Source organism: Varanus komodoensis, unplaced genomic scaffold (genome assembly GCF_004798865.1).
Source record: "Varanus komodoensis strain SLA01 unplaced genomic scaffold, ASM479886v1 scaffold51, whole genome shotgun sequence".
NCBI lineage: Eukaryota > Metazoa > Chordata > Lepidosauria > Squamata > Varanidae > Varanus > Varanus komodoensis.
In genome coordinates, this window is record NW_025336100.1 from 4251547 (window position 1) to 4273297 (window position 21751).

At 39.3% G+C, this 21751-nt stretch overlaps 1 protein-coding gene across 8 annotated transcripts in view; it reads right to left on the reverse strand.

Moving 5' to 3' along the window:
* The window catches only part of ANKRD17 (ankyrin repeat domain 17), a 161796-nt gene that overhangs the window by 90091 nt on the left and 49954 nt on the right, over positions 1-21751 (reverse strand). For 5 of the 8 annotated variants that reach the window (XM_044447258.1, XM_044447254.1, XM_044447256.1 and 2 more), the window contains exons 15-20: positions 19161-19943; positions 16946-17094; positions 15296-15407; positions 10134-10279; positions 5405-5547; positions 3271-3484 (exon numbers count right to left, since the gene is read on the reverse strand). In XM_044447258.1, coding sequence (XP_044303193.1) covers positions 3271-3484; positions 5405-5547; positions 10134-10279; positions 15296-15407; positions 16946-17094; positions 19161-19943 — 1547 coding nt within the window. The remainder of the gene's footprint in view (positions 1-3270; positions 3485-5404; positions 5548-10133; positions 10280-15295; positions 15408-16945; positions 17095-19160; positions 19944-21751) is intronic. The other 3 variants (XM_044447261.1, XM_044447255.1, XM_044447260.1) reach the window with 2 other exon arrangements.

The following is a 21751-nucleotide window of genomic DNA, read 5'->3' on the forward strand; positions in this document are numbered from 1 at the left end:
TAACCTACCTAAAGCTACAGAAGACTTTATTCATCCCCTTAGCACCCGGGTAAACAACAACAAAGATCCTAGGCTCAAGTGGCAGCACCCATTCTAAAAGAATCCTTTATGTAGCACTGTAAAGCTGTGCAGAACCAGATACCAATTCACTAGCATGAATACTGCAAGCTTCAGTATCACCCACTGATGATTGGTAGTTGGAACCCAAGCAAAAAGGTCTGCGGAATGAAATCTGCAGAATGAAATCTGCACAAAACCTGTCTACAAACTGTAGGTAAGACAGGCTATATGTGAAGCCAACATGCCAATGCCCTGATCGACACAATTCCCCTAAGGGAAGAAGAAAACCTGAAGTGACAGGAAAAAATGGAAACTGTTGCTACCCATAACAGAAACAGGGAAATATCTTCCTGACTGGAATATATGTGGTCAGCTTTAGCAAAGTCTGTTGAATTAGATGTCATTATCTGAAAGACCCCAGAAGTGAATGGAGGAATTCCATCTTGAGCTTGATATCCTCTTGGTCTGGAGTGCCTTACCTGGAGCTAAAAAAACCCATCTTTTGGCATTCTCTTGCAGCCTCAGTGACCATTTCTGTAACTCACCAATTAGCTGTGTGGGCCAACATAGTCCCAGGGCATAGGAGGCATCCCCTCATTGCAATACCTGTGGAATTCTGAGAATTGTCATGCAGAAATAGGTTTTTTGTAGAAATTTGTACTTCTTCTGTTATTGCCATCTAGCTTTGAACTTTGTTGAAGACTGCTTGACAGGATAGAAGGAGCTAAAATTCCTGGATGGTTTAGAAGGCACGTATCTTCTCTACAGAGGTTTGGGAGAAACTTCTCTGTCTTTAACACTGCCTCTAGTGGATCGCCAAAGAAACGCTTACCCACAAAATGAGTGCTGGTCAGATTGACTTTCAACTTTGCATTGCTGCCTAAGTTCCATAGCCAAAACTACTTTCTGGAGACCATATGCTAGGTCATTAATCTTGCTTCTTCTTGTAAAGAATCTGGTATCACCCAGGAATGCCAAGGTACAGGATTTCTTCAGCAAATTAGTATGCCAAGTTTATACTATTTTCAGTGCAAGGCCAAAACCTTTTTATTTAAACAGTATTTAAAACTTTAATAGTTTTTTAAGTTTAGTCGCTCTGTTTGTTTCGTGATTTATTGTTTTGTTCTGTTTATTTATTGAAATTGTTGTTTAAATTGTCTTTTTAAATATTCTGTTTTATTATTTATTGAAATTGTTGTTTTAATTGTCTTTTTAAATATTGTAAGCCGCCCTGAGATCTTGTATAATAGGACGGCATACTAAAGCTTTAAATAATTTAAAGTATTTTATTTAACATATTTATGTTAAATATTTAACATATTTAACTTATTTTATAACAGTATTTTATTTATATAAGCTGTCCTGAGGCTTTTGCAATAGGATGGCATATAAATATCACAAATCAATCAATCAATCAATCAATCAATCTCTGGTGTTCTTGTCTAACTGACCATTGCTGAGCTGTTTGTTGGCCCATATGAAAAGAGCCCATAGGTCTGAATGCTATAGCTGAGGCATCAAAACCTGAATGAAATGAGCTCTAACCCTCTTGCCATGTTGGAGTTACTGGCAATTTGGTCTCAGAAGGTAGGAATGCTCTGCATGCTCCAAATGCATCTGTGTCTTGGGGATCTCGTACCAAACCTCAAGGAACAGGTAAAATTTGTCACAGAAACAGTGTTAAAGCTAGATTTTGGAGGAGTTCAGCATATTCCACAGAAAATGGCTGAAGGAAGACAGGGAGGAAGGAGGAACAGATGGGAGAATGAAGGGAAGGCTGATGCAATTTCAGATGGTTTTGTTGTCTGGTGGGAAGTAGACCTTTGTGCATCCTAGGAAATTCAAGCTGAAGATTCTTCACAGCTCTGGACAAAGGTCTATGAAAATAACCCAAGAGGGAAAAGCCTACTTCAAGAAGGCTTGTCTATATGATTCTCTTTCCCTGAGATCTCTCAACCTTTTCTACTGGATGCATTAGAACTTGTCTAAGCAACCGGTAATGACTTCAGCTATGTTGGGAGTATGTTGGAGAAGAGTCTGAATGTTCTTCTCAGCATTCTCACTGATGAATGACAAACAGGAAAGGCTCTTCTCACTCAGAAATGGTAATTCCAGGCTTCCTTGCTTACTTTCAGCAAATTGGGCTCTCTGCAGTGGAAACCCTGCAAAAGCTTGTTTACTTGTGGCATAGGCAGAAAGATATTGAGGGGACCACAACAAAACTGAGGGGTAATAGGTATATCATCTACCAGATAGGAAGATTGTAGAGATTGATTTATATCATGGAGGAGGAAACTTTCCCAATTCTGGCCACCCTCCCTTGGAGATGAACATCTAATGAGGGACTGGTATCTTTGATATCTTTGTGAATTAACAGTAACTCCAGCAGCCACCCTTTTCAACTATCTTGGTGGTGAATCTAGAATGCAACCGGGCACATTTGAGACAGGGTATTGCTTTCCCCCTGCTTCTCTCTACCAAGTCTCTAATACAGATCAACTGAAACCTAGATGCTAATGACTTGAATGGAGACTGATGTAGCATTTTAACAACAGTACACGCAAAGAGGGGAAGGAGCTGATACCTGACTGGAACTATATTTTGACAACTGGTTAAGATTATCATGTACTATGAAGCACTTGATAGCCTATTAAAAGGTTTTAATCAAATTCTGGATTTTCTTACTGTATAAAAGTTCTTAGGCATGTGTATATGCACACTGTCTGTTCATGTGTTTGTGTGTAAATAGTTTTTATACTATGTTTTTTAAGATTTTAGTATTTCTGAACTCCCCAGAGAGCTTTGGTTATTGGGTGGTCAAGAAATCGATAAATGAAAAATGAAATGAATACCACAGAAAGAGATATGGGTGTGAAAAGACCCAGAACAGCAGGCAGCACTCAGCCATCTAAGCCCGCATCCTTTGATACCTTTTACCTCTGCTATTCAGAAGAGAAATAGAGTACCTCTCCCCAGCCCCATTCTTCCATCTCTTCCCCACACTTTCTGGTTAACATAACCCAATCCTCAATACCAAAAAGACAGAAAAACAATTAACCATCCAAAATATAGTTTATAATGATCTTTGAACTCTGACCCTATGCTGAAGATCAGCTGCACAGAAAGATAAAGCTAAGTGCATACTATGAAGTTTGGGTAACTTGAGTGTGAAAAATACTAATAAACGTAAGCTGAAGATATATACCTTACCTTAGCTCTGTGCTCGACATTAGCTTTTCTGTCAAGGAGAAGGCTAACCACTTCAGTTCTTCCTTGAAAACAGGCCAGTGTCAAGGCAGTATTCCTGTTGGTCTCTATCTGTGCATTAATATCAGAACCCATGTCCAAGAGCAGCTTAACAGCAGCAGTATGACCATTCATGGCTGCTAACATTAATGGAGAGATGCCCAACTTGCTACCAGTTCTAAAACCAAATGAACATGTATTATATTTTAGTTATATTCATATCTACTCATTTCTATAGTATCAAAGTCTTTACACACCTGAACACAGGTTGTGACAACATGACAGATACATCAAATGATGGCTGCAATTATATACAGATAGCACCTGAAAAAGTTATTTTTAAAAATCAGGTAATTATTTTTAAATTATCAGGTAATCAGTCCTTCTATTTTAATGCTTTTTGATTTAGGTAGTAAAAGTAAATGCTGATAGTCCTACATTGTTCTCACAGGGATCCCAGAAGCTACAAAGGATAGTTGCACACTCCCAAAAAAACTGGACAGAATGGGTAACCAGTCAAAGGTAACAGGCAAGCAATAGATGAACATGCAAACAGGCTTGGTTCTGTCTATGGAGTAATTGATAGCTTTTCAAACTCTCTTCCCTAAGGACAGTAGAATAAGAACAACATGTGTTCTTAAGCTCTGTGGAAGGAAGAAAAGGTACTGGTGGGAAAGATGGACCATTCTGTCCTGGGGAAAAATGCAGAGTTCTTTTTTATTGAAGTGGCTCTGTGATAAAGGCATCCATCTCTTGCTTTGAATGTCAACATTTTAGGAAGGAGGCACCAAGGGGTTAGAATGGAAACTCAGTGACAGTCTGTAGGATGACACCACGAGCAGGCTGAGAAAAAATTCTGAGGAATTTACAAATATGTGAATAGAATTTCCCAGAATGGAAGATGGGGCCAACACTCATCTATGTAGAATATTCATTCTGAACTCTTAGAAGGAAAGCTAGAGTCTCCTGTACCTAAAGGGCAGCAGTGTACTTACCTGGCCCAAGAGGAGGGAGAAGACAAAAAAGAGGATGACTGGGCAAGAAAAAACTGCTGCTGTAGGTGCAGGTGATGGAAGAGTGCATCAATAGCCTGTGCACCAACAGCCACTGAAATGAACTTTTCAGCCATCTAGGCAAGGGTGGACTGAGATGAAAAATGAGCCAAACATGGGGCCAAATGCATCTCTCTTGCACCCCCAAATGTTGCTTTGATGTTGTGAATTAGTTTACCTTTAAAACAGACAAGAAGCAAGGAGACTGATGGCAACTGCCTCCACCAACAGAAGATATCTATTGAGTATTGGGAGACTTCTACTCATTCTCTTATTTGACTCTGATTTCTTAGCCTTCCTCAATGAGAGCTGAATTCTTTCCTTAAACAGATAATTTACAGAGCAGTTCTTTGTAGACACCTGGCATAGCAGCAGGAGCATCGGAGCATCATCACCTCTTTTTTCTCCACAGGATCACTCCCTTAGTCATTTCTTTAAACCAAATCTACTTATGTTAAGTCTTTGACAGAATTAACATAAAGGCATGTTTTATCAATGCTTTTACTAATGTAAATAGGAAAATACAAATTTAATATGGCAAGAAAATGTTTGGCATATTAATTTTCAAACTTGCATGAAAATAGGAAAGACTCCCAAATCTGGGTTGTGGTATGCGGGTTTTATATCATCTATTTCAGAGAAAAGAAATTGGACTATTATTCCAAGCATGCTAACATATGAGTAGGGGTACAAGGATGTGAGCACTGACCCTACCAGCTAGAACCCATGAGTGCTGGTCCCTGGTTCTAACTCTGCCATATGGAATGGAAAGATCTAGCCACATTCTTTTACTCCTGCAGTAGCTACAAATCTGATGTAGGCACCAAGAAATCTGTTTGGTCTGAACAGAAAAGTATATCCAAGTTGGAAAGAATTTCAGTGTCGTTTGGCCAAACAAATAAATAAACGCTCCAATAAAGTAAAATGTCTGGCTCAAAGGGAAAGGAGAAGGCTCTTTCTAAGACTTGATTGTAGACCTTAACTTCTCCCATGTTTTTGGAGATAAAGAAAATTAAGTATGAAACAAATGTAAAAAGGGAACTTGCCTTGAATTTATCTCTGCACCAGCATTCAATAGTATTTTGATGATATTCACGTAACCACCGGATGCAGCCAAGCTTAGAGGTGTGTAATCAGAAACATTTCTGTGCTCTTTGTTTGCACCGCGAGCTAGCAGGAGTTCCACCACCTGAATTATTATAACAACAGTTAGTCAAGAAGTGATTAGCACTCTAGTCATGAACATAAGCTATAGTCAGTGTCCCTCTCAGCTTAGCAGCATAGAACAGGATATTCACTGCAACTTCCATATTTTTTAATGTCACTCCAGGCAAAATACATGATTCTGACCATGTGGTTATGTCAGAATGTTAATGCAGGTTGCATACCTGTAACTGTAGTTCTTCGAGTGGTCATCCGTGCATTCACACATATGGGTGCTGTGACTGTGCAGTGCTCTATTCGGGAAGATTTCTCTAGCTTAGCCTAGAACTTTCCATGGAAGCCTTGCCCCCTCCCTTCCCCTATATAATTGGTGGGCTCCTGCCATTTTCTCAGTTTCACTGGAGACCATCATTTGCCATCTGTGTATCACCCAAGAAATGTTAGTATGTAAAGGCTGCATGCAGTATCTTTATAGAGTCACCAACACCAATGTGGGGCCGGTGGGAGGGTTGTATGAAAGCGCAGGTGACCACTCAAAATGCAACCTGTATTTCTTCATCATCGTCTCTGTGCATCACACATATGGGTGATTAGCATTCCTCCATGGAGGTGAGAGATGTCGGTATGTTAACATATAGATTGCCATAGGACAAGTAGTAGACCTGACTTCTCACCTATGGCCTGTCATATAGCACTCATTCATCAATATATGGAGACAGTTTATTAAGTTACAGTTGTCTATGATCTGCAAACACATCTGTCCATTAATGTATGAGTCCAACATCATGCATGTATCAGTGTTCGAGTGCACTTCTGAAGAGTCACTAGGTGAAGGTATGTCAGTGCAAGATGGAAGACAGCACAGCTCCCAAATCAACAGTGTTTTTTAGCTCCCACATATCCAGTTCTCACACTGAACCAACGTTGACGGTTTGGACCATGTTCCTGCCCTGCAGAGGTCCTCAATTGGGATGCCTGCATGAAGGGCCATAGATGTTGAGACTGCTCTCGCTGAATGGGCCCAAGGTTGGTCAGGAAAGTCTAAAGAAGATAGTTTGTAACCCAGCTTGATGGTATTTACGATCCAATGTGCCAAGTACTGAGGACTCACTGGATCCCCCTTACAATGGTTAGCATATTTGATAAATAGACATTTTGTCTTCTGTACGGATTTTGTTCGTGATCGGTAGAAAGCTAGTGTTTGGTGAAAGTTGAGAATATGTAAAGCCCTTTCAATGTCCATAGAGGGTGATGGATAGAAGGCTGGAGTGACTGTTGGAAGACAGCAATTTTGACACCACAACCGGCACACTTTCTAAAAAGCCGGTTCGCTCAGCAACACTGGGTCAGCCAGAAGGGATTTAGAGAGAAGACGATAGGTGGGGCTTTTAAGTTAGTTAGTTTGGTGAGGAGACATGAGCTTGGGGGAGGAGGGGTAAAGAAGATAAAGTGAGGAAAGGAAAATGAGAGATAAGAGATCAAAGATGAAGTGATTAAATGACAGGAAATTGTGAGAAGTTCTGAGGCATGAGAAAAGTTAAGGAATGCTAGAGAACCTGATGCACTTTGCAAACGGCGGTTGAAAGTGGACTGATGAAAAGGTGGGAGCCCATCTTGTATAGGGGGGGAGGGGGAGGGGTGGGGCTCCTGTGGAAAGTTATAAACAAAGCTAGAGTAATCTTCCCAAACAAGGCACTGCACAGGCACATCACCCATATGTGTGATGAACAGAGACCACAATGAAGAACTGAAAATACCCCAAAAACCTCTGTAGAAGAGTTGAACACTTGCTTGAGTGGTTGCCAATGTATCACGCCTACTTCTTTGGGAAGGTAATATTAATTAGTGAAGCCTTCCCCCAGCCTATCACTGTCCAGTTGTGCCACACTACAAATTTTAGCATCCCTAGTCAGTCAAGCTGCTGAGAATTACAGTCCAATATAGCTGGAGAACAAAAAGCTGCTAAAGCTTGCATCAGTAAGGGAGGGTTTCTCCCTTTGCATATTTAAATCCACAGAACCTTCTTGTAAAATGTTCTTTATTAACCATTAATAAAGTGTTTTCCAGAAGCATAAACACACAGAATGACTCCTGGAGCATGCACAGAATAGTGTGCCCACCCAATCTAGCATTTACTTCTAGGAACTCTCCTTTGGGAGGGAACTTTTGGAAATGAGCATGCCTTCTCTCTGCACGCCGATTGACTAATTGGGCTGCCTTTCTCTGCTGACGTTGTGTTATGGGGTCGAGAGCCATAACTGCTTTGTCTTTCTCTGAGAATTTCCCCTCTTCCAAGCCTGCTCTGCTAGCTGTACATCTTGGTTATTTTGAGAGGCTGCCTGTGCTCCTGAGGAGTATGGCCTTGAGATAAGCACCTCCACTTCTCTCATCTCAACTTCTGGAATTGGCACACATTCCAAGGTCCCCTCCAGCTTCCTCCTCCTCCTCTGATTCCCAATCAGCGGGCCTTAAGAATGCGAGCCAAGAGCAACTGTCTTTCTCATTCCCAACAGGTTGGATTCATTTGTCAACAGTTTTCAGTATTGTCTTACCTTTCTTACATGCTATTGTCTTTATAGTTTTAGAATTATTTCAATAAAAATACATAACATTTAAATCAAATTACTTTCCCAATATTTCAGAACAAATACTTGCATTTATTAAAAATGATAAATTAGATCACGCTAGTGATCTTCCAATATAAACCAAAAAATATCTGATGCAAACTGAAAATTTTCAATACAACAATACTATGCAAATTAGCCTAATTTGTATAGGAACATTTTAATTCAAAATTTTCCATAAGGCTCATGCCATGGTGTACCATGTTAGCCCTCCAGGTACAGCAAAGGTATATAGTTCTCCAACTAGCTTTACTAGTAGAAATGATTTCCCTTAGAACTTAGCAAATTCAAAGCTGAAAGAAGGTCTATGGCTGACAAAATTCTAGAGGTATCTTCTTGGTAAGCAATAAACCCAGCAAAACTGGCTTCCATGAAAGAAATTCTCATTAAAGAAAAGAATTGAAATGTTTGTTTCACTGCATTCAGTACTAGTAAAATTATGTAATATCCATGTTCAAATTGCATTTAAAAACTACTTGCATTTCAGAAGCTGAAATTCGCTGCTGCAAAAATTAATTTTTTAGTTTCCACTTTATAAACATTGAAAACAACCATGAGAACTTCGAGAGGAATACCCAGGGGCTTTGGAATACTCAGAAAGTCACTCTTCTTTACTTCTTGCAACACTAGCTCCAATTGCCACTTTGCAAACCATTTTTAAATTGTTCCAAATTAACTTGCCAGAAACCACTTGAGAAACAGTGAACATATGGAAATAGTCATAAAGTTGTCTGAATCATAGCCACAATCTTAGTTAGTAAACACCCTTACTATTTTATTTTATTTTATTTTATTTTATTTAAATTGCATAGTACTGAGGAAAATCTGAGTACCCAGGCAAATCCTAATGCACAACTAAGCATGATGGATAACTGGATTCTTCCTTAATCAACCTGAGATTCTGGAGAGCAGATAAACATGAAGGGTGGCTATGAATCATGAAAGGGATATATCACTTCCTGTTCCATATATTAATTATCAGTACTGTGAAACTGTGAGTGGGAAGATACTAGGACTATCATGTCCTGCTTTGGATCTTCTGCAGGCCTCTGGCTGATTACTGTAGGAACAAGATCCTGGACTAGTCAGGCCCTATTATAACACTTAATGGTCATTAAGAAAAATTAACTACAGTTAAGTGATACAACTTCAGTGATGAATTTTATTTTAATGCCATGGCCTGATGCATGCACAGTGTTAACCTATGGATCAAGATGAATAAACATCAGATTCACACAATGATGTGACCACAGGGAGAAAACCAAAAACACCAGCTTTTAAAACTAATCAGTTTTCTATTACATCTACATTTGGGGCAACTCTGGTTACTTTAAACTTGTGGCAGGCAATATAATACCCCAGGGCACCTAAAACACATTCTTTGGTGTTCAAGACATCATATTCCTCTCAATTTTTATTTAAATAATATTTTATGCATTCTTACTGGTAGCTGAGATTGCTTCAAAGCTAAGTGGAAGCCCCTAGCTGCTTCTGTCTTAATCTCCCATGAATGCCTCCACTCAAGTCACTTGTCCTTTAAACCTAGCTATATCAATCTATAGCAGGCATTTTATGATTGTGCCCAGGAGAGCTTCTCATTCTAAATGTGCTTCTGCCCCTTAAGATTATCTGTTCCTGGGTTAAACTACACTTACTGTACAAATCCAAATTACAATACACTGAACTAGTTTGTTTGAATAAATCTTAGTCTGATCTATACATAGAGCATTGCATCCAAAAAAGCTGTACATGCACACACAGAATGATTCTAAACATTTGTCTTAAAGGTGATATTTCAAATGACCCACTAATTTCAATAGTGCTTGAAATGTGCTTAGGCACTACCCAATTTACTTATCTAGAATACACTTACATAGAAGTTTCCTTGAAATAACTTGAACAAGCTTCCGTGAATTAGTGATTAGGGTTAAAGATCAAATCTATAAACTTGCAGTTAGTATATGAAAATAAGTAGTGTCTATTTTACCTCCTGTCTTCCTCCAGAACAAGCTAAAGATAATGGGGTGTCCTTGGTTCTCTCAGACTGAGCTTCAATATCTGCACCATTGTCTAACAAGATCTCAACAACACCAACATGACCAGCTGTAGCAGCCAAAATAAGGGGAGTAAATCCTGAAAAACAGACAAACAAATAGGCATCTCTTAAGGTTTACTGACTATATTTTTTTCTTTCTCTCAGACAGACAGACAGACACACAGACAGACAGACACACACACATACAGGACCCAAATGTTATGGCTTCCCAAGTGAGAAGATAGATGGAGAGATGCCTGTCAAACCAAATCTGCATGTGGGGGCCTATAGGCTACACTAGTAAAGGCTGCCTTTAATCAGGTCAACCCTCTTCTGCTGCTGCTGGAACTGGGAGATCGTATCTCTCCATCTTGGCTGAGCAGCTGGATGCTGGAAAGTGGAATGAGAATATTGGTTCCAAGGTTAGTGTGAGGGTCCTCTTATGTGTCTGTTGCTGCAGCAGCAGCATTATGAAGCACATCTTGGTCACCGTGTGGGCCTTTTTGGATGGTGTCTAGCCTCTCATCAGTTCAGGTACTGAAGAAGCCCTCTCCATTAAAGGTAAACCTGGGAGCAGGTGTCCTAGGAAGACTGATGTCACTGAGAGCAGTTTCATGGCCAGGACAGGATGGGGATGAAAATAAAAAAATCCTGGAGCCCAGATAGTATTCTCCTCAACCCTACCAGTATGTGGTAGAGGAACTGTTAGGGAAAGAAAAATCCTTCAAATGAATGACTGGCTACGATGGTGGTGCTGTAAAGAGAGATTTGGATTCTGGGACCACAAGCTAAGCTTCGTGGAAGATGGACCACTGGCAAATGGTGGGCTGCACCTCCCAAAGAACGGGAAGCAAATGTTTGGCCACTACATGAAAAACTTCATCAGGAGAGCTTTAAACTAAAACCTATAGGGTAGGGAGATGTGCAGCATGGCATACCATCTCCTGGCAAAGACTTATATATTTCAACAGAGAAAGAACTTCAAGCAGGGCCCAGCACCAGTCTCCCAAACTATGTAGAAAGAAAACCAGGGCACAGCTAGAATGAACTTCGATGCCTCTACACAAATGCCCAGACTATGGGGACCAAGCAACACGAACTTGAGCTCATAGTACATGAGGGCAATTATGATTTTATAGAATAATGGAAACTTGGTGGGATGACCCACATGACTGGAACTCTACAACTGATGGTTATAACCTGTTGAAGAAAAACAGAAAGGACAAAAAGGGAGGTGGACATGTGTTGCCGACAACTTTCTCCAGCAGAAAGTAGAGGAAGGTATGAGAGGATCAGATATACTAGATTTAATACTAACGAACAGGGATGGGCTGGACAAAATAACAATCGTGGGAACTCTGGGGGAAAGTGAACATGCGATACTAGAATTCTTAATTATAAAGGAGACAAAGGGTAACTAGAGCTAAACAAGCATCCTGGATTTTAAGAAAGCTAACTTTAACAAATTCAGAAAAATGATAAGAGAAGTGCCATGGCAACACACCCGTAAGGGGAAAGGTGTCCAAAAGGGGTGGGATATCTTGAAAAAGAAGATTCTCCAAGCACAACTACAAACATTTCCATCAAGAAAAAGTGTGGAAGACAGCAGAGGAAGCCCACATGGCTCCACAAAAGGTTAAGTGACAGCCTGAAAGAAAAAAAGAACATGTACAGGGAGTGGAAGCAGGGCCAGGCCACAAAAGAAGAATATGAACAAACAGCAAGGAATTGCAGGAATACCACCAGGAAGACTAAAGCAGGAAATGACCTAACAATAGCAAGGGATGCAAAGCACAACAAGAAAGCCTTCTTCAGATACATCCAGAACACTCAGGGTGTCCCGCTACTTAAAACGGATGGCAGAGTGATAACAGACAACAAAGAAAAGGCAGAGGCGCTCAGTTGCTACTTTGCCTCAGTCTTCTCCCACAAGGATATCTGCAATCAAAAGGAAGTTCAAGCTGGAAGTGAGAGAGGGCAGTCCAAATCAAATCTCCAGGGCCCGATGAATTTCATCCCAGAGTCATAAAAGTGCTAGTGGAGGAACTCTCAGAACCACTGGCTATCATCGTCAATAAATCTTGGAAAACAGGAGAAGTGCCAGACGACTGGAGAAGGGTTAATGTTGTTCCTATCTTCAAAAAGGGAAAAAAGATGAACCTGGGAACTATAGACCAGTTAGGCTGACATCAATCCCTGGAAAAATTCTGGAGAAAATTATTTAAAAATTCATCTGCAAGCATCATGAAGAAAATGCAGTAATTAATAGAAGCCAGCATGGATTTATCAAAGATAAATCCTGTCAGACTAATTAATCTCATTTTTTGACTGGGTAACCTCCTAAATGGACAAAGGGAACACTGTGGACATAATCTACCTAGACTTTAGCAAAGCTTTCAACATAGTGCCACGTGACATTCTGATAAGCAAATTAGCAAAAACTGGACTAGATGGAAAAACTATTAGGTGGATCCAAAACTGGCTGCTAAATCGGTCACAGAGTGCTCATCAATGGCACCTTCTCAAATTGGATGGAAGTAACTAGTGGGGTGCCGCAGGGTTCGGTCCTGGGCCCTGTGCTCTTCAACATCTTTATTAATGATTTAGATGAGCAAGTACAAGGAAAGATAATCAAATTTGCAGATGATACAAAACTGGGCGGAATAGCGAACACCCTAGAAGACAGAATGAAGATCCAGGGCGATTCTGATAAACTTGAACACTGGGCTGAAAGCAACAGCATGACATTCAATAAGGGCAAGTGCCAAGTCCTTCACCTAGGAAAAAGAAACCAAATGCATCGATACAAGATGGGGAATACGTGGCTCAACAGAATTGAACAAGAAAAAGATTGTGGAGTAATTGTGGACAATAGGCTAAACATGAGCCAACAATGTGATGCAGCCGCCAAAAGGGCAAATGCTATTTTGGGATGCATTAACAGAAGTATTACTTCCAAATCACGAGTAGTCATATACTCTTCACTAGTCAGACCTCACCTGGATTACTGTGTCCAGTTCTGGGCACCAAGATTTAAGGAAGATACAGGTAAATTAGAAAGCATCCAGTGGAGGGCAACAAAAATGATCCAGGGTTTGGAAACACTGCCCTATGAGGAGAGACTGAAGGAACTGGGCATGTTCAGCTTTGAGAAGAGAAGACTGAGGGGGATATTATATCCCTCTATAAAAGGCTGCCACAAAGAGGAAGATCAAGATCTCTTCTTATACTAATGCCAATTCAAGTTGCGGCAACCCAGATTCAGGCTGCACATCAGGAAAAGCTTCCTCACTGTCAGAGCAATAAAACAGTGGAACCAGCTGCCTAGAGAGATGGTGGGCTCTCCCACACTAGAGACATTCAAAAAGAAATTGGCCAACCATCTGAGTGGGATCGTGTAACGTGCTGTCCTGCAACAGCAGGGGGTTGGGACTCGATGGCCTTCATGGCCCCTTCCAACTCTACTATTATATGATTCTATGTCCCACTGAGAAATTTAAAACATTTTCTAGCATTTTAATTCCTAAGTTCTACTATATGTATAATTCCATTTCTGAATTGGGTTCCCTTTTGTCAGGACTTAACAATGCTTATATTGCTGTAACCCTAAACCTGACAGAGATCATAATTACTGTTCTAACTGTCAACAAACTTTAGTTCTCTAAAATATTAAATTACAATTTTGGCTAACAGACTACAAGAAATTATTACAATGGTAGTCCCTGATACAGCTGTCATTCTTTCTTTGGATGAAGATGTCTTTTGACTAAATTCATTGGAAATTTACTTTGGCTACATTGTGAAATTTTGGTTTGCTTGCAGAATTTTCAGAAGTGGGGTTGCCCTGAAAGCTAAAGCCACAACCAATGGTTTTTTGGCATTTTTTTAACTTGAGGTAAGGATGGCCATTTTCTCCACTGATCCTTGATTTATGTTTGGAATTCCTGGCGCAGCACCCATATGTGTGATGCACAGAGACCACGATGAAGAAGTCCTGCTATTCTCTGTTCTGCACAAAAAACATGATCTGCCAACTACAGCTGAATATATATGTATACAGCTGTTAGAACTCAGGTTTGACCTTGACACTTTTAACAGCTTCACAGCCCCCTTTATTATTGGAAATACTGATTGAAAGGTAACAGCTACACCAGCTCATAATCCATGGGTATAAATAATGATTATTGGTGAACAAATATAATACTCAGGATCTTAATCAAGAATGAAATAATCAATTGGAACACCCTACTTTGCCCAATCAATGCAGTACTTTGTTGGCATTCATTTCAGAAGGAGTATTGAGTTCTTAGGTTATATTTAATCTATCAAAAATGTATGTTCCAGGTATATAAGATGCCACAACAGTTTAGGACCTTAGTTAAATCAGCAACTTGCTGGACGTGCAATGCAACTCACATTTCTCTTATTCATAGGTTTTGGCAGTACCTGCTGGCTGCTTCATTTTTGGAGGAGGTAATAATTTTAATAACTTTTGTGATGCAACATTCTTTAATATTTACAGATACACATACCCTCTAAACTAACTCCCTGACTCTTCAGACTTAACATTTGAAATTAACATTGTCAACATAAATGGGTTTTCCATACCCTTTTGATAAATAAAATATACATTGGAAGGAAAACAGCCACCTGAAACACAAGAATGGGCACAAGATTTGATGAAACTTTCATTTTTCAAACAGGTAGTTTTTAGTTGTAATTTACAAATAATAAATATATGTATATTTGGGCTATCTTTCTTTAAGTTTGTACAAAATTATCTTTAAAATGTAGTACATCTTGCTATATATTAAATATGCATAATCATATCCTATATATATATTCATTGTAATAGATTTACATGCCTTGTTATTAAAAATATCATTTTTTTCTTTTTTGTTTTAATTTTGGTTTTGATCCTCACATCTAAAGAAAAAGTACACACACACACACACACACACACTGACCACACTTTCCTAGAAAATGTAAGATTCGCGTATTAGTTGGAGTAGACTTTGGATGGGAATAACTCCTCAATCTATTTCCATGGGATTGTGAAAACCTGTAGGTAGCAGAAAACTGTTAGTCTAACCATTTTATCAAAAGGTGCTCACCCTTTTTGTCCCTGTGTTCAATATTAGCTCCCCTCTCTAGGAGCGTCTGTACCAGTTCTTCATGTCCACCAGCACAAGCAAGAGTCAGTGCAGTATCGTGGTTACTTTCAGTCTAGAAAATAAACACTATTAATGGTTTTCTTTATAAATCAAGATTGTGTGTTGATTTTAGCAAATGTACAATATATAACAGCTATAACAAACATTATTAAATAATATCTAAATAGTATTAGATATTACACACTCTGAGTGAGATGAAGCTTTGTAAATGACTGGCACAGCTCAGGAATCTATTTACTTCCAAAGGATTATTAAAAGACACTGGCACTGTCTGGGAGACCATAGTCTGAGCTTGTGGTCCAAAGGCTAAGCCTTCGCCCTGTTGTCTCACAGCCAGTTAGAACGAACCAAAACAGCAGCCCCCTTCTGAGGTTGCAACTGGGCCTCGGGAGAGGAAAAATGGGATGTCCTGGGGTCATGGAGGGAAGGGAGCTGGGGCTGCAGAGTTGTGACAATTCCAACTGGCACTCCTCCCTCTCTCCTTTTACCTCATCAGTTCTCAATTTAGACAGTCAAAATGACTGCCTAAATAAAATGTACTGAGTGAGGTTCAGCAGCAGCAGTTTGCCACAGCAGTGCCTCTCTTGGGGTGTTCATACCCCTGTGAGTTCAGAGGTTTATAGGCATCTTCCACAAGGGTAATAAGATTGTGCCCCAAATCTAGAAACATAATGCCTGATATTTTCCTAAAATTTTCATTTCAAAAGAAATTAATACTAAATAATAAGTCAGACCCAGTATCCTGTGCGCTCCATTCTTCTTTCCATCCCCTCTTTCATGTTCAAAATTTTTAGCTGACATTCTGAACAAATGCTTCCCTTTGGAACTTGAAGTTTATTCTAGCATTTAAATAACAAGCCAGTTTCTGAACACACAGTTTGATTGTGGTTTATTTGTTCATGTAATTTATCTGGTTAAGTTCAAACCAGTTTCCTGTATCCAGATATAACAGGAAAATGTGTTTTGTTCACAACCATTTCTAGAAGCATGCAGCTGAAGAGGAAATGGGAGCATATGAGCTAGAGCTCAGAGCTACTTATTTTCATAACACTAAATCAGAATTAGCATTATTTCTGAACCTAGCCTTTGTCTTCACACACTGGGCCCAAATGTCTAATTCCTCCTCCTCTTAGTTTGGCCATTTGACATCCAGAAATCAGTGGGAAAAGGCCCAGCTTTACACAGAGATTGTGCCTCCGTATTATGATTGAAATCTTTAACAGATGTTTTTTAAAAGAAAGCGTCAAATTTCACTTTTCTGGAAACAGCAATTGTACTAGATCTTTACTCTGCTTTTTTCTCAATAAAGAAAATATTTTGAAGTATATTCAAAATTATCTAAAATATAATTGTTATGAACCAATCAAAGAGTTTCAGCAATTGTATGGTATACAATAGTTGTATTTAAACAAGCAAGACCCTCAGCAGTCTACAGTAAGTATCTCAGTCTTTCAGAGCACTTATATATAAAAGTGATTCTCCTTAAAAGTCTCACCTTGAATACAAACACTTCCATTTTTGTTTTGGTGTTTTGTTTTTTGGTTTCTAAATAGAATGATGATGCAGGCTTACCAGCAAAGACAGGCTTACCTGTGCATCAATATCTATGGCAGGGTAGACAGGTAGCATGGTTGAAGGAGAAATGATAGGACTCGGAGCTGGTGTCTGAGGCTGAGAAACAGACGTTGCAATGCTATGGGTAGGGGTGTTTGACACTGCAGATGCTCTTCCATTCACTGCTATTGAAGAGAACAACTGTGCTTATTCAACAGTACTTTTTGATGTTTCTGTATATTTTAATAAAAACTTGCATTAAGGAGTCACAACATATCAAACAAGAACCAACAAAGGTATTCTTCAGGCTTAATCTATGTCCAAGAGAAAATACATTTTCCCATTCTTGTGAGGACAAAAATGGAGCCAAGAAATTATATGGGGAAGCAGATTGCATTGCACCCTAAAAACACCCTGAAACTTAGACTATTAGTAACTAACTCTGGTGTGGAATTTAGTACCTCTGATAAAAGCTGTTCTTAAGTAAAGGTTTCTCAAAAAATGGACGCATTACATCAACATAGGACTATCTACAACTTGTAAAGTGAGAGATCATAGTTTAGAACCAGTAAAACAAAGTGGGTTGGATTGTCAGAACCTATCAGTCATTCAATCTTTCATTAATACATCAATAGCTATATCTGTTGCAAGATATTGCTATATTTACTCAACAGTTTGACACAAGATCATCAAAGTTGCAATTTTATATCAGAGTACTCATGAAGAGAGCAAGAGAAATGCCTTAATTCAGGGAACTGTGTTCAGAATATTTGATCCACGAGACAATTTGCCAAATTAATGTAATTTTGTTAAATGGGAACTCCACTAAGTACTCCCTATTGTCCAATGTAGTGGCAGAAGTGGGGGGAAATCAAGAACCAAGAACATGACTGAGGACAAAAAAATAGCAAATTCAAAGTTAAGAGTTTTCATCTTTATTCTGTGCATTACAATAATCTGATACACACTGAAACAAGCCTTAACTTAGCTATAGAATATGAAAATCTCACTATCTTTCATAGACTGAACTGAATTAGCATGCTGTCATCTCTTATTTTTGTCCTATAATGAAGATAAATTTTATATCAGTGCATGCTTATGACTATGGAGAAAACACTTGGCAATAATAACACCAGTAACTGCTCAAACCCTGATTCAGGATGGTTGATTTCACAAAGCAAGCGATTTGAATATCAGGTAAGGAAAATTAGCAGTGCTAAAGAAAGTTTATGAACAGCCCTGAACTTCTTTGTACAAAGTAAGTTCTTAATCACTCCTGTACTTTCAAAAGCACAGGTCCCTGGTCATGTTGTGGATTTGCTAGACTGTCTACCCTCACATAATCTTAGACCCACAGTCCTGTCTCAGAACTCTCTGGAAACTATTTGCTCATAGACTCAGATTAATGGTTTAGAGACCCATGTAAGAAAGCAGGTTGACTAGGGCTGTCAAAATAAAATATAAGGCCTGCAGCAGATGCAAGAAGGAAGTGAAACTTTGACTTATACTGAAACCAACCAGCTTTAAGCTGCTCTGCAAGTCTCTGAACTAAAGAGCAGGGAATAAATAATTGTCAATTGTCAAACAAGCTGCACCAGGTATCTTTCAAAAGTTGGTGATGATAACAGTGAAAGAGGGTCTCATCTCTGCCTGTCACCACACACAGAAAGTGTGTATCAGAGTAAGTTTTCTAGTTGCAAATGCCTAGATAAATCCTGGCCCCACCTGGAGTCTGACCTATGTATGTATGCTGTGACAAGCTTATATTCAGGCAAATAAAAGAAAAATCCCTTGAATTTGGGTCAACCTGGAAATACAAGCTTAAAACCCAGAATCTATTCACACAGATGAAGATCCACTCAAAAAGTCTTTCCCATTCAACTTTATCTATGGAATGGGGACAGAACTGAAGTGAAACCCCTGCTGCTTTCACAACACTTTGGAGGTATGCACTGGAATTACTAGCTTTGGGCTATCATCTTTTCAGACTATTTCTGTTGAGATAAAGGAAAGATGGAATTTAATCTACTTTCCTAATTCAAGTTTTCATAGACCTCTTTTTCCTTCCAATTCTGATGTATTCAATAAATTTGTAATTGCACATGTATTTCAGAAACTTGTGCTGTAATCAAAAAGGTTAACAAATCATTACAAATTATTCATATGAACTCAAAACTATAACTTCATTATCAAAGCAAAAATATCTGACTCCCAGAGCATGGGATTTTAGCATGTAACAAATTATACACACCTGCCATGATGTCATCCAGTGTGTCATTGAGGGTTTGGGCAGGGCTGGCTACCATTAACCCTTGCTGTGCATCTGTTAGAATTCCTTGTCCCAACCCTGTAAGTTGTGCTTGGCCCAGTACTGGCTGTCCAACTATAACACCTTGAAGTTCTGTAAGATTTGCAATAGAGCCTGGAGGTAAGGAACCTGCAGACAGAGGCAAAGCTTGTGGCATTGCAAGAGGCTGAATTGGAGCAAAACCCATCTGAGTACCAGTTTGCTGGGGATCGTCTTTCAGCAAGTATGGGTCCACCTGCTGCAATCGTGCATAGTCTCCCTCAGGAAGCTGCTCTCCTACCCCAACAGGAGTTAGCAGTCCCAAGTGCTGACATGGTAGTGGTGGTGGTGGTGGCGGCTGAGGTGGCTGCTGCTGCTGCTGCTGCAACTGAATTCTTTGAGCTTTGACCTCCAGATATTGCTTTTTCAATTGCTGTTGTGTTTTCAGCTGTAACTCCCGCTCTACTTTCTGCAGTTCTTCTAGGATCTTTTGCTTCTTCTGAATTTGCTCCTCTCTGGTTTTGTTCAGCTCTTCAATCTTCTCCTTTGTAAGCTGGTCAGCATGTGCCAATTCCAAGGATTGCAGCTGTGCATTCTTTTCTATGGCTTCCTTGATTCTTTGTTCCAATTCTGTTAACTTGCCCTGAGCCTCCTCAACAATGCTTTCTGGGGACTGACTGGCAATGTAACTTTGTACATCTGTGCTGGTTGGTTGCAAATGATTGTTGGACTTTTGTTTGGAAGTGGCTGTGTAAAAGAGAAACCACCTCAGAACCAAATGGAATCTGAAGAACATTCTTACTAGAGACCCCCGGTCAATATGCACAAAGATAATGTGTCACCCTGAGAAACTGAAAAGCCCAAGGGAAAAAAGATGTGCCTACATCCCTTTCTGCATTTAACTGAGGAACTAGGTTACAAATCAAAGTATTTATCTGATTTGTATCCTGCCTTTTTACCAAGAAAAATTCCACTCAATGTGACACTAAATTACTTATTTGCTAAAGAGCACAGATAATGTACAATAGTTGTTTACTCTAAATAAAGGATATTAATACCTCAGTAAATTATTTTACAAGTTATTCCTCTTAGTTACTAAAATTTAATCCTATGCATATTTACCCAAGGGCAAGTTCTTCTTCTGATGGGGCTTATTTCCAAGGAAGTATACATGATAGTGCAGTATAGGTCAATATTCTAACTTGTAAATGCAGTTAAAATGTGAAATATTCTAACTTGTAAATGAAGTTCTACGGATCCAAGATATTTACAAGCTAATTATACTGTAGAAGATTTAGAAGGGGGAAGAAAGATCAGACTCGCTGCTCTAAATGTGGCAGTGTGTGCCTACAGATAGCTAATGAAATATTCAATTGTGAAGAAAAAATCCAGATAAGTATTGTTAAAAATCATGTACATCATTATTTTCCCCAGTATTTCCCCCATACTATTGTATGCCAGTCCCCATAGTTTTAAACCCTATGCTGGTACCTTTATGAAAATATGAGTTAACATTGAATACCTTTTCATTGGAGGTGCAAGACTGGCATACAATCTCCAATCTCCAAAATGACAACATTTGAACACCTTTGCTTGCTAAGCATATGTCCATGCTATACATAAGACATGGCCTTGCACCTATATGCATTTTGTGGACAGAAAGGCAAAGATGTCTGCTTTTACATAACAGTGTTTCAGAAAGAACAACCCATCATGAACAATATTAAAGATATATATGTTTCAACTGCTATTCGTGCTATTTAGGATGCGCATGTGCACACACACAAATAGCACTATAATTCCAGTGAAAGACAGCATCCTTTTGCTGATAAACATGAAATATCCTAGCTTCTACATGTTTTTCCATAAATATTGAATTGCTATTCCTGAAATTGCTATTAAAGTCAGGCAGAACCAAAACATTTGAAAAAAACCTCAAATACTGTATTTTTCCATCTATAAGATGCCCCCATGTATAGGACGCCCCCACTTTTCCTACCCATCTCCTGTGAACAAGCAACTACTGCGCCTGCACACAGTGCTTCGCCACCCCCCCCCTGTGCCCACCGCCCCCCCCTCCCCTGCCCCCCCCCCCCCCCCCCGCAGCACGCTCGCGGCCCTCCATGTATAAGACACACTTTCATTTTTAAGTAATTTTTTTTTAAGTAGCATCTTATACATGGAAAAATACGTTATTACTAAACCTGATCATAGTAATTGAAGAATACTTGGTTTATATGCATGAAACATATTTCAAAATGTTATTGTATAGTTATTACTGGCATTAAATTCTGCCTTTGAGATACACATTACAGATCATCAATATTATTGGTAAATGTACAGTACTATTTTCTCCCAGTTTTTGCAGTGTAAGATGTCTACTAATTAATGTGAAAACACAAGCCAGAAATCTAGCTAATCCAGACATAAATGCAGACTTTCTGGGGAAAAAGCCCAGGGGTGAAAAATAGTCCATAAAAATTTATTCTCCAGAAATTTTCTCTAGAGCAGTGGTTTTCAACCTTTCCACAGTTGGGAACCAGCAAAAAAAAAAA